This window comes from Schistocerca serialis, chromosome 8 (genome assembly GCF_023864345.2).
Source record: "Schistocerca serialis cubense isolate TAMUIC-IGC-003099 chromosome 8, iqSchSeri2.2, whole genome shotgun sequence".
NCBI classification, from domain to species: Eukaryota; Metazoa; Arthropoda; class Insecta; order Orthoptera; family Acrididae; genus Schistocerca; species Schistocerca serialis.
In genome coordinates this window covers 624,182,039-624,195,941 of record NC_064645.1, presented here as the reverse complement: position 1 = coordinate 624,195,941, position 13,903 = coordinate 624,182,039, and the positions used below count along the sequence as shown (strand labels likewise).

The 13,903-nt window shown below is 43.9% G+C and overlaps 1 protein-coding gene across 1 annotated transcript in view; it reads left to right on the top strand.

The window, feature by feature from the left end:
• The window catches only part of LOC126416344 (centromere/kinetochore protein zw10 homolog), a 186,028-nt gene that overhangs the window by 104,311 nt on the left and 67,814 nt on the right, over positions 1–13,903 (top strand). The window contains exon 7 of the mRNA XM_050084021.1: positions 8,271–8,477. Coding sequence (XP_049939978.1) covers positions 8,271–8,477 — 207 coding nt within the window. The remainder of the gene's footprint in view (positions 1–8,270; positions 8,478–13,903) is intronic.

Here is a 13,903-nt window from a genome sequence, read left to right as displayed (position 1 = left end):
ACAAAAAAGTCTCAGGTCCCAAATACCCGCTTTCTTTCTGCTGGTAGTGTTAGACTACAGTACCTGAGAGAGTGCCTGAGACCACTGGCTTACATGTGAACAAAAACAACGCCACTGTTGTTCTTCCCCTCAAAGACTACATTGAGAAGATGGACAGCCGGTTACATGAAGACTCCTACTGGAAGATAAACATTGACCCCACAAAGAAGGTGGAGAACAAGACCAGGGCTCTTCTCAAGGACACAGATTTACCAGAGGCTGTTGCCTATCAACTCTTACTTCAAGGGCCTGTACTGCCAAGAGTTTATGGACTCCCTAAAGTTCACAAAGATGGGGAGAGTTGTGCCCGATAGTCAGCAACACTAGAGCACCTGCATATTTGCTGGCAAAATACCTTATGGAAATACTAAGCTCTTATGTGGGTAAACACACTCATCTTATACGCAGTTCTGTGAATTTTGTAAAATGCCTCTAAAACTTCATGATAAAAGAGTCAGGTACCCTGGCGGGTTTTGATGTTCCGTTATTGAGCAGTGTATCTCTAAAAGAGTCAGTAGAGCTTATTGGTCAGAAATTTGATGAGAAGGCCACTTATCATTTCAGGCATATCCTGACTCCAAGTATTTTCTGTTTTATGGAAAATACTACGAACCGATGTAATAAGTTGCAATGGGTAGCACACACTCGTCTGTGGTAGCAAATTTGTATAAGGAGTACTTAGAGAAGGAAGCCCTGGCATCATACAAATGGGAACCCATGTGTTTTTCCATTACGTGGATGACATGTTTGTCAATTGGCCCCATGGAAGGGACAAACTCCTAGACTTCATTACGCATTTGAACTCCATACATCCCAATATCAAATCCACTATTGCGATTGAAGCAGAAGGAAGATAACCATTTGTAGACATCATGGTCAAGAAGAGCTGAGACAAATCTGGGTCATGATGTGTATTGGAAGAAAACGCACACTGACCTGTATTTGCATGCAGACAGCTGCCACCAGCCTTTGCAGAGGAATGGGATACTAAAAACACTAGTACACAGGGTGTACACCATTTCAGATGCAGAGAGTCTGCTCCAGAGCTGATGGCACCGTGGGCCATGGTGTGTATTGGAAAGAAATTCACAATGAGCTGTATTTGCTTGCAGACAGCTGTGACCATCCTTTGCGGAAGAGAATGGCAGATCAGTTGTGCTCTCCGTCCCACCACAACAGTATGACTCCGAGACAGAAGAAGTCATGGAGGAAGGGGCAGCCACTGCTTTTATACTGTACACAGGTGCACTATTGGGAAGAATGGGATGCATATTGCAGAAGCACCAAGTGAAAACTGCCTTTTGCCCTCCAAATAAAACACGAGCATTATTGGGAAGTGTCAAAGATGATCTCAGTTTCCAAAAGGGTGGCGTATAGCAGATTGCATATCAATGTAGGAAAACATATATTAGACAAACACTGCACACTGTCAAAGATCATTGCTGAGAACGCCTTGACTGACATATACCAGCAAGTCAGCAGTCAAAGAGCACCGTTTGCCCAGAATCATGCAATGGAATACGAATGTGCCAGGATCGTAGCACAGACTTCCAAATACTGGGACAACATCATTAGAGAGGCCATAGAAATTCACAACACAGATGACCTCATCAATCGAGATTGCGACTATAACCTTAGCAAGGCTTGGGAACCGGCGCCGAGTTTAATTAAGAGTACACTTGACAACCAAAATGATCTGCCGACCAAGGTGGACAGAAAACTTGTGCCAATGATATCACAGGTGCCGACACTAGCATCTCCAGGATTGCTGAGCCCGACCACAGGCGTACACCGCAGATGGAGTGGCTCGAGGGGGCAGGGGATATTAGTTGGCCTACGCTCTCAGGAGCTCAGTTTGCAATGCATCTGACAGTGGAGACATATCTGATTGCCAAAAGAAAAGCAAAATGAGATTGTGGCAGTTAACCATTGCACCTAACAGACATACATGGGTACCCTTTAAGAGCTGAACGGAGACATAAGAGTTGCCATATATATATATTTGATATTGTGAAAAATGCAAACCACAGCCCCCGCCCCCAACAAATAAAGGTGGATACGGGCACCATCCTATAAGCCTATAAGGAAAAAATACATCACGTACATCACGATGTGTAGGCTACGCATTGATCATATCAGGCTGACTCATGAATTTATCTGTAAAATAAGGTGTATCTCAGTTTCAGTGTGCTTTCTACATGACAATGCCTCATACCTTGTTGATTATACTACCTGGCCATGAGGAATGAAATGGAAGTTGGGCACTTCCTTACATGTTGTATCCACAGAAGATGAAAGAAATGTCACACAAAACTGCATCATGAGGGGAAAATGGATTCTGCAGTAAACTTTAACAGTCTCCTAGTTCTGTGCCATTGTTGGGGGTGGACATGGAGGCTGATCTGCTTCCTGCAGTTTTAGCATTGAGCAGCAACCACTGTTACTTGCCCTCAGGGGCCCAGCGTTTGTTTTCTTAGTATGTGCTTGGCGATCCTGGGATTCCTGAGCTGGGGACTGGTAAGTGTCGCCAGTCCTCTGTCAGTGTAAGCTCTGGGCATGCTTCAGCGACCACCATGTGGCACGGCGGTGGAGCGTTGTGTGTCTCAGGGAACGGAGATCAAGGCTTTACTGCCCAGATTGCGAGGATGGAATAAACCGCTGCTGGGCTGCTGGAAGGTACCAACACCCAGTCTAACAAGAGAACTTGTGCAGCCAGTCCTCCTGATTCAGTCAGTAGTAACAGAAATCATGCTGTTTCGCAGAATGTGTTTCACGTAGTTAAAAGAAAAGAGGGGAGTTTTGAAAAAGTATCATCATTTCACATACAGAAAGGCTTAGAAGGCATTGCAGGCACCTTAAAATCTGTTAAGCGCTTGCGCAATGGAACCCTGTTTGTTGAAACATCCAGCTCCCAACAAGTCAAGAACCTTCAGAAAGCTCAATATCTCGGGGAGTATGCGATAGAAACTGAATTGCACAACACCTTGAACTACAGCAAAGGTGTTGTGACTTGCGGTGATCTAATTGAGATTTCCTGATAAAAACTGAAAGCCGAGTGGTCCTGGGAAGGCGTTGTCAATGTGTAACACGTTATGAAACAAGTGGATGGCGATCTCGTAAAATCAGACTCATTTATCATTACTTTTAACAGCATCACACTACCAAAGCAGGCAGGTTTCCTACATTTCAGTGTATGACCTTATTACCCAAATCCAATGGCACACTACTCTTGGTTGTAAAGGAGAAGTCACTTGTGGGAAATGTGCTAAAGCTGCCCATGAGGGAATTGGTTGATCCTCTCCTCCAGAGTGTGTCAACTGCTCTGGGGATCATCCTGTGTGGAGCAGGGACTGCAGAGTTTTCCTTGAGGAGTGGAAGATGCAGGAGATCAAAACGACAAAGCTCATCCCTTATGGTGAAGCCAAGAAGGTATACAAGTCCACGCAGCCACCTATATTCACTGCCTCATTTTCTTCTGTTTTGAAATGGTCAGTCTTGTAGACTGATGACATTACACAAACAGAGGTTGCTACTGGCAGCACTAGCACCTGTGTTTGTCAATGCACTTGTGCTGCTGCAGTTGCTTTGAATCCTGTCCCCCTCCCTGAACCTCAGAAAAGGCCTTGGTTGCTGCCATCGTGGACCTTCCTGCCCCTCCACATGTCAAGTCTTGTGCACCGTCCAGTGCTGATACCCCCCTACCACCTCTGAGGTTGTGGCTCCAAAGCCACCTCAGACCAAAAAATTGAAATCAAAGTGCCGCTGAAGGAGACAAGAGGTACCCAGTCCGATGATGTCGATGTCATTCTGTCTGACATCTGTCTCGAACCTTCTTCTGAGGCGATGAAGGCTGATGTTGGACTGGGGAAATCATATTGCCCTAAAACGGAGCCTTCACCCATTGTGGGCTCCTCTCTCTGACAGGAAGTCAGAATGAAGGTACTACCACCCTGATAGATGACTCCCATTATACAGTGGAACATGAATGGATTCAGGTCACATGTGGAGGAATTGAAACTCCTAGCATAGCAATGCCCCCTGGGCTTGTGTTTACAGGGAACACCTTTAAAAGCATCTGCTGCTCCTATACTATGGGGCTATACACTATATCGCAAACATGACTTGACTGGGGAAAGTGCTAAAGGGGGGGTCACCGTGTTTGTCAATAATGGGCACCACTCCTCTGCTCTCCCCCTGGATACTGACCTGCAAGCAGTTGCAGCTGAAATTCGTGCACATTGAAGGCTTACAGTTTGCTCTGTCCCACTAGATGAAGTTGACTCTGAGGCTGTCACAGATCTTATGGAACAACACCCCTAACCATTTCTTCTCCTGGGAGACTTCAATGTCCATCATGTCCTGTGGGGCTCAATCTCTACTTGCGCTTGGGGTCAAGTGTTGGAGAGCTTCCTGACTGAGAGCTGTGTATCCTAAACACTGGTACTCTGATATATTTCTGTGCTGCTACCGGGTCATTTTCAGCACTCACCGACTCTGTTCACTGGGAGGTCATTGATGACCTACATTCCAGTGACCACTTCCCCATCCTCATTCACCTACTGGATGATGTGTTGCTGTAACAGAAGCCACCAACATGAATGACTGACAGGGCTAACTGGATGCTGTTCAGACAATTGGCTGTGTTTGAACACTGTGACACCATCCAGGAATGGGGGGATCACATCATGCATATGATCCATCACGTTGCTGATGTATCCATACCAAAGTCTTTCAGCCCTCTTAAGAGGCAACCTGTACCTTGGTCGACAGACGAGTGCCATTCAGCCATCTGGGACAAGCGTGCAGCTCTTAGATGGTTTAAATGCCGCCCAACAGTGGACAATCTCACTGCCTTTCGAATCGCAAGAGCCAAGGCTAATCGGGTCATTAAAGAGAGCAAAAAATGCTCATGGCTAGAGTTCCTGGACTCCATCAACCATTCCACTTGTTCCCCAAAAGTATGGGGAGCCATCCAAAGGATTTCCAGTATAAACATAGCCATTTACCGATAGCAGTAGTGCTGAAACAGGAGTGCCTCCAAACAACACCCAGAGACATTGCTCAGATGCTGGCCAAGCATTTTGCACAAACTACTGCAAATGCAAGCCAGGATCTGGTTTTCATTGCTAGCATGCAACTGTAGAAAGGGAAAAGTTGAACTCCCCTTTTTCCATGTGGAAACTCAAATCGGCTCTGACTGACACTTAAGACACTGCTCCCGGCACGACCACTTCCGGTACTGCATGCATCGACATTTGCCGGCAGAATTAAAGGAAATCCTCCTCAAATGTTTTAATCTAATGTGGCAAATAGGCAACTTCCCCAATTCATGGAGAGAGGCATTTCTGATCCCTATCCTCGAACCAGGAAAGGACAGCACATGTCCCAGTAGTTATCGGAGCATCGCCTTAACGAGCCATGTAGAAAAGACCACGGAGCAAATGGTTAACCATCGTCTGATCTGGTTGTTAGAGACCAGGAAATTCCTTAGCCACTCTCAGTGTGGATTCCAAAGATTTCGGTCCACTTTCGACAGCCTGACCCTCCTAGAGGCGGCCATTCAGCAGGCTTTCCTCCATAAGCATCACTGTATTGGCATTTTCTTCAATATAATTAAGGTATACGATACTACTTGGAGACACAGTATTCGTGCATAACAACATCAATGGGGCTTTCATTGCCACCTCCCCATCTTCATAGGGTTTCCCTGTCTCAGTGATATTTTAGGACCTGAGATGGTGACACGTAGTCTGATCTATTTGAGCAGGAGAATGGTGTCCCACAGGGCAGTGTTTTAAGTGTTACCCTCTTTGCTATAGCCATCAACAGTATCACGTCTATGGTAAGCAGTACTGTACAGTGCTCCTTATTTGTGGATGATTTTGCTGTTTTCTGTTCCACCTCCAGTGTTGCAATGGCAGCCGTAGTTGGAACTTACAGTGCGGAGGTTAGAGGAGTGGGCTGCAAAGACAGGTTTTCAGTTTTCTGCAGTAAGAGTGAGTGAGTGTGTGTGTGTGTGTGTGTGTGTGTGTGTTCATTTTAATCATTCTCATCATCTTTTTAATTTGTCTGCCTTGAATATGGGAGACACCATCCTACATTCTAGAGACACAGAGCAGTTTCTTGGCATCATTTCTGACTCGTGATCGTCGTGGTTGCCACAACTGCGAGACCTGAAAGCCAGAACCTTGAAGGCACTGAACATCACAAACTGCCTCAGTAACAGGACTTGGGCAGTGGATAGGGTGCATCTCCTCCAGATTTGGTGTATAGGTCAGTGAGGCCCTCTTATTTGAGGATCATTGATGCTGTCCATCATGAGGGGGATTTGACTGGCCACGGGTGCCTGTCGTACCATTCTCGTGCCCAGCCTCTGTGCTGAGGCGTGAGGAACCGCCACTTATCATCCGGCACCAGCTCCTCATGGTGAGTCAGGCGCGTAAGTTCCTGGCAACTCCAACTTCACCCGCACTCCCTACTGTTGCTCATCAACCTCTGGAGTGCCATTTTTCTAACCGTCTATGAGTCACAATGCCATTTGAGATCTGGGTGCAGCATGTGCTGGAGTGACTCAGTGCAGAGCCAGTACAACCCGAAATCCAGGGTTTTTTTTGTTGTCTGCCGCCCTGGTTACTGACGAGGCTCATTGTGATTATAGATTTGGTGCAGTACAGGAGAGATAGCACTCATGCTTCCATTTTTAATGTGATGTTTTCTAACATTTTATCTGAGCACCACAACCATGTAGCTGTTTCAACAGATGGGTCTAAGCAGGGGGCCTCCATTGGTTGCTCTGTCATCTTCCCCGATCATTTTCTCAAGTTTAGACTGCCTCTAGAATTTCCTATCTTCGACATAGAATTTTATGCACTCTTGCAGGTGCTGGAGCAGATGAGATGTTCTACCAATGTTCAATTTCTCGTCTGTTCAGATTTCTGAGCACCCTTCACTCTCTCCAGCATTTGTACCCAGCAGATAAAGTAACCCAGACTATCCAGAATGCCCTCCTCCAACTACAGCGACTGCGGAAGGAGGTGTCTTTCTGCTAGGTACCAGGGCATGTGGGAACTGTGGGGAACGAAAGGGCGGATCGAGCAGCCGAGGGGCGTGTCGTGACCCTCAGGTATTTCAGTGTGCTATACCCCTGCAGGCTATCACCTCGCTGTTGAGGTATAAAGTCCTGTGTCGATGGGAAGAGGAGTGGCTGGAAGTGACTGACGATAAGCTCCTTGTTGTAAGGCCCACAACTTGGCCGTGGCATAATTCCTTCCAGCCACAATGATGGGACGAGGTCCTCCGTACTCGTCTTCACGTAGGCCACAGTCCTGTGACGCATGGATTCTTACTCCAGCGAGAGGACCCTCCAATATGTGGTGCTTGTGGCATGCAGATCACGATGCATCACATTTTAGTGGACTGCATTTTATTTGCAAACCAGTGGACTGCGACGGATTTGCCAGTGAATCTGCAGTCTATTTTATGTAATGATCAGACGAATTTGGTTCAAGTTTTTAATGTTTTGTGAACTGTCCAACATTTTTAACAAGATTTAAGGGAGATGTTTTAATTTGTCAACAGGGTGGCTGGCTCCCGCAAGTTTTTTGTAAGTGGTCAGCCAGTCACATATCCCTGTGCTTTTCTTTTAGCCCGTCTGTGTTTTGTTTTCTCTGTGTTTTAATTTCTAGATTAGCACTCTTCCCTCCTAACTGGTTTTAGTGCATGTGAGATAGCGTGACTGTGTGGTCATTTTGAGTGTATGAGAGTGCAACAATTTTAGTCCCTCTCCACATTTGTTTGTCTGATTGACCCCCGCCATTGGGCACCTACAAGATCCAAAAAGAGATGCGCGCGCATTATTACTTAATATGATAGTCTGACACTGAGCCACCTCCCAGATTGAGAAATATTGAAAACGATTAGTTTGTAAGAGAACGTTAATGTAAGCAGCATAAAAATTGCAAGATAGTGAGTGATCACAGACAGAAGAAACTGCAGCAGATAGTTAACCACTAAAGGAAATAACTAAATAAAGTTCATCTGACTAAAATAAGTATCTTTACAATGACTAGAGGTAATAGAGGGAAATGATACAGTTAGTGATTACAATTAGCTAACACCATTTCTCTCTATTCCCTCTAGTCATTGTAAAGGTATTTTTTTTTTTGTAAATAAATAATTTATTGATTATTTTTGTTACTGATAGTTATTTTTGTATTTTTATTTGTTTTCAGCCCTTTTCCACAACAACTGCATGTATTTAGCTCATCATCTTCTAACACTTGTCCACAGTTACAGAGACAGGCTACCAAAAGTTCTGGGAAGCCATTTTGTAACATTTGTTGACCAGGTACCTAAACTACGTGAACTGGGAGGCACTGTATTCCTTAAATACATGCAGAGCCAACGAAAACAGATTCTGGAGATTCTCAGAAGCTCAGGTACGTTTTGTACTTTTTTGCATAGGCAGTGGTGTTGCAGTGATTTCAAATACTAAGAAATAGTGCGAGGTAAAATAAGTGCTGGGAAATATGTCTTCGCAAAATATGTGGTGTTGGAAATTTTTTTGAAAATTTAGCAGAAAATTTACCATTACTGCTTTTCATATGGATCAGAGCACAGATTTGAGTAATTATGCAGTCTACTGAGAATGAAAATTATGGCTCAGCTTAGATAAAACACACAGTTACCAAAGAAGGGAAAAGCATTTCCTCTACTGAGGAATGATGCAGTCAACTGAGAATGAATATTATGGCTCACCTTAGATAAAACACACACTTACAAAAGAAGGGAAAAGCGTGTTTAGGAAGAATTCCTCTATAAAGCCCATGAATAGCTGGGCTTAAGTTGGTGCCATACTAGTATCCAGAGGCATACCCTGGGTTTGTTTGTGGGTAATGCCTTCAAAGGAGAAGTAGTTGTGGGTGAGGACGTAGTTGATCATGGTGACTAGGAAGGAGGTTGTTGGTTTGGAATCCGTCTGGCATTGGCAAAGGTAGTGTTCAATAGTGGTAAGGCCATGGGCATTAGGGATATTAGTGTAAAGGGAGGTGGCATAAATAATGATGAGCAGAACACCTTGTGGTAAAGGGACAGAAACTGTGGAGAGTCAGTGGAGGAAATGTTTGTGATCTTTTATATAGGAGGGTAAGTTCTGGGTAATAGACTATGAAGGTGTTGGTCTACAAGGACAGAGAGTCTGTGTGTATGGGAGGAGGGGGCGGGGGGGGGGGGGGGCACAGTAACTGGTCCCAGTGGGGTGTCCTGGGTGGTTGGGTTTATGGACTTTAGGAAGCATGTAGAAGGTAGAAGTTCGGGGAGTGGTTGGGGTAAGGAGTGAGATGGACTCGCGGGAGAGGTTCTGGGATGGGCCTAAGGATTTGAGGAGAGACTGGAGTATTAAATATACAGGGTGTCCCAGCTATCTTGTCTACCCAAAATATCTCTGGAACAATAACAGCTATTGGAAAACGACTTTCACCGGTATCAATGTAGGGCTGGGGCCCATGAATGTACATATTTGGAAACATTCTAAAACGAAAGCATATGTGTTTTTTAACACAAACTTATGTTTTTTTAAATGGACCTCCTATATTTTTTCTTCAGCAATCCATAGCATGACAAAGCACATACACAGTGGCGTTGATTGCATCGCAGTATTCCCATTACATCCCGAGATATTGAGACGCGAAGTTGAAGCTTGAAACACCCGACATGCGCTGCTAGCGCACGTCCTGAGGCTCAGGCGTGAACCCCATGCTGCCCGTAATCGCGATGTGATTGACATGTGTAATCACACCTCCATACTTATCAAGAGGTCCGAAATGAATAATACGGTCTGTGCCATCCACTCTCATAAGCACATAATGGTTTCCCTCTTGCATGTTTTACGTATCTACGTACACAATATGAACCAGTACCGATCGGTGTACACCTGTCAGGTTGTCTTATTTATCCTGCACACCCAAAATAAGGTTTATCTAATGCGTTATATGACCCATTGTGCCTGTCGCGCAGGGCCTGACTACCTAGTCAAGTGTCCAACGTAGTTCTCACTACTGCCACAGTTACCACTTCGCCTTGTTTATGATTTGCGACCCATGCAAACTCCTGTACTCCACCACCCTCCGAGCATCCCATTTGTTGTTGCTTTGGCATGCAGTACACCGCTTGCCAGTGTAGTCATGCATCAGAGTAATCTAGTGACGGCACGGAGGTAGTACACATTGTGAATAAACGTTGTGTTGTGGAACTTATACTGTACAGTATAATGTACACACATGAAGATATAGTAGAAATGCTGCTGCTCTATGGAGAATGTACGTTGACGGGAAATACGTTATGAGATTGCTTGTTTGTTGATAGTACTGTTAGCAAACATTATGATTATTATGTTAATATGTCTGTTTTCTACCCTACTCTACATACTTGTACTGTACCCTGTTGTAAGTGGACGAAATGCTGTTCAGGCAGAACGACTGTACAGAAGACGATTCCCTGACAAGCCATCGCCTTAGCGCCGGATGTTTGGTCGTCTCACATCTCGTCTACGTGAAACGGGAAGCTTAAATCCAAGACCTCGACAGTGTCCTAGAACACGCACAGATGAACGTGCTGAAGTTGCTGTGCTCGCTACCATAGCGTTGAATCCTCAAATCTGCACATGCCAAATTGAACATGAAGTTGGTGTGTCGAAATCAAGTGCACAGCGTATTTTTAAACGTCATAAATTTCATCCTTACCATGTTCATTTACACCAGGATCTTCATGGAAATGACTTCCGCAATAGGGTAACATTTTGTCGGTGGGCTCAGCAAAAACTTCTGACTAATTCAAATTTTTTTGCAGATGTTCTCTTTACCGACGAGGCATCATTCTCCAACAAAGGAATTGTCAATATGAGGAATATGCATTATTGGTCCGTAGACAATCCAAAATGGCTCCGTCAGGTAGAGCATCAACGTTCGTGGAAAGTTAATGTTTGGTGTGGGATTATTGGAGATACCATTATCGGACCTTTCTTTATAAATAGCAGACAATACTCCAGATTTATACGACACAATCTTCCTGTTCTCTTGGACACCGTACATCTGAACCGGAGAATGGTCATGTGGTATCAGCATGACGGATGCCCTGCACATAACGCCTTACGAGCACGACGACTTCTGAACCGTAAGTTCCCTGGTAGGTGGATTGGACGAGGTGGCCCAGTTAGGTGGCCTGCCCGATCTCCAGACCTTACACCGCTGGATTATTTTCTTTGGGGAGTAGTGAAGGATGCTGTTTACCAACATGAACCAACAACACCAGAGGACATGAAGCAACACATTATTGATGCTTGTACAGCCATCAAAGAGGAAACAGTAGCACGAAGTAGCGCATCCTTCATCCACAGAGTGACCCTATGTATGCAAGCCAATGGGCATCACTTTGAGCGTGAAATGTGAACGCTATGTTTAGTATGTAGTGCTGGTATCACAGTGGAAGTTTCTACAAAGGGCCATTTTACCCAGTGATGTTAAGAAACATTTGTTTGCAACAATTTGTCATTTAACGCATTAGATAAACATAACATTGATAATTATGTGATAATAAAACTAATTGGTCAAACATGTTTACATTCATCTTCTAAGTCCTACCTGAACTTCCCAAATCAAAAGATTTTTACCTAGACAACGGTAAAACTTTTAGTTCACTTACTCGTTTCACTAAAACCATCAACATGAATTTTGCTATTACGAGTGAATGATTAACTGTCACTTGCGCTAGATCTACAGTAAAGTAAAGTTTTAACATTGAACGGCAATACCTTTTTAGTAACGGATTAACAATAAGCGAAGTTAACTTTGTGACTAACGTTGCAGTACACAGATATGTTACAGAACCGCATCACCCCTAGCCTATGGGATAAATACCTGCTGGAATGTACGACGTTAATGCAGGATGGCAGCAGACCGTATTATTTGTTTCGGACCTCTTGATAAGTATGGAAGTGTGATTACGCATGTCAATCACATCGCGATTACGGGCAGCATTGGGTTCACGCCTGAGCCTCAGGACGTGCGCTAGCAGCGCATGTCAGGTGTTTCAAGCATCAACTTCGCGTCTCAATATCTCGGGATGTAATGGGAATATTGCGATGCAATCAACGCCATTGTGTATGTGCTTGGTCATGCTATGGATTGCTGAAGAAAAAATATAGGAGGTCCATTTAAAAAAAAACATAAGTTTGTGTTAAAAAACACATATGCTTTCGTTTTAGAATGTTTCCAAATATGTACATTCATGGGCCCCAGCCCTACATTGATACCGGTGAAAGTCGTTTTCCAATAGCTGTTATTGTTCCAGAGATATTTTGGGTGGAGAAGATTGCTGGGACACCCTGTATATTATATTTTTCATACTCCAGTCCCTCCTCAAATCCATAGGCCCATCCCAGAACCTCTCCCCGGAGTCCATGTCTCTCCTCATCCTTACCACTCCCCACACTCCTACCCTTTACATGCTTCCTAAAGTCCATAAACCCAACCACCCAGGATGCCTCATCGTGGCCAGTTACTGTGCTCCCAAAGAGAGAATCTCTACTCTGATAGACCAGCACCTTCAGCCTGTTACCCAGAACCTAATCTCCTATGAAATATTTCTAAGTATTTGGTCACTGATTTGTAAAATTCTGTGTGTGTTGATCGCATATACTTAGAAACATTTTTAGCATGAGGATCTGAATATTTCATGTCAGGTGACTTCATCTAAACTTTATAACTGTTCTGCAGTTAACTTTGATGGTGATATGCAATTAGACTATCGTCAGTTTACAGTTATGGAACTTCAACTTTTGACTTGTGCTAAAGCCACATTTAAGAATTTAACTGATTTTCTGATGTTTATGCAATCACTTGATGCTAGTTAGCCTATTTAAACATTCTCACAGACAGATATTATTTCAGTAATAAATGATTGAGAGTCATGAGAAGTGACACTTCGTTTTCTGCAAATGAACTCTGTTGTAGATTATAACACAATGAGAAGTGAATGTTATTTCACTGTAAATTCCTGCCTGCGTACACTGAATGTGTGACTAAATTTATTTAGGTTTAATGCATTATATAGTGTTGATTGGCTCCTGGATAGTAACAAAGCTAGCTTTTTTGAAATCCAACCACGCGTTATGTAGACCATAACACTACAGTGTGTTGTAGTGCTTCTTAAAGTTTTGTTTACACAGAAGCATATGGGGGTTCACAAGTAGTTATTTGGTGGAAGCAACTGTGTCTGACTCCGCCAATTGTCAGTCATTTGTCATCAGGGATCAGCAAGAAGAGTAGAGGGAACATTTCATTTACATTCCTAATATTATCCATGAGGTCACATGCAACTATCAAAATCCGCCACAGGAGAATTCAAAACTGATTTTAACTGTCATCTATAGTTTATTTGTTAATCCATATGACACTCAATCACAATTCCCTATACCATTACTCTAACTCTTCTGGATGTCCCCATTATACAGCCAGTCTCATTGTTAGAAAAGAAGTAAATGTGTGAGAGACATACTTGATCTCCTGTCAACTAAAATTCGGATCCAGTGCTTTATGATAGTATGCCCACAATCAGAAAGAACTGCCTCAAACTGCCAACAAACGCCAAATATTCTGGTGATGATTATGTTGTCGACCTTTTTTTTTTAAAACTCCCCACCCCCACTACAAACTATGGACCTTGCTGAGGTGGGATAGCTTTGTATGCCTTTATGATACAGATAGCCATACTGTATGTCCAGCTACATTGAAGGGGTATCTGTGGAGAGGCTAGACAAACATGCATTAGCAGCAGCCTTCTCAGTTGTTGCAAGGGTACAGGTGTAAAT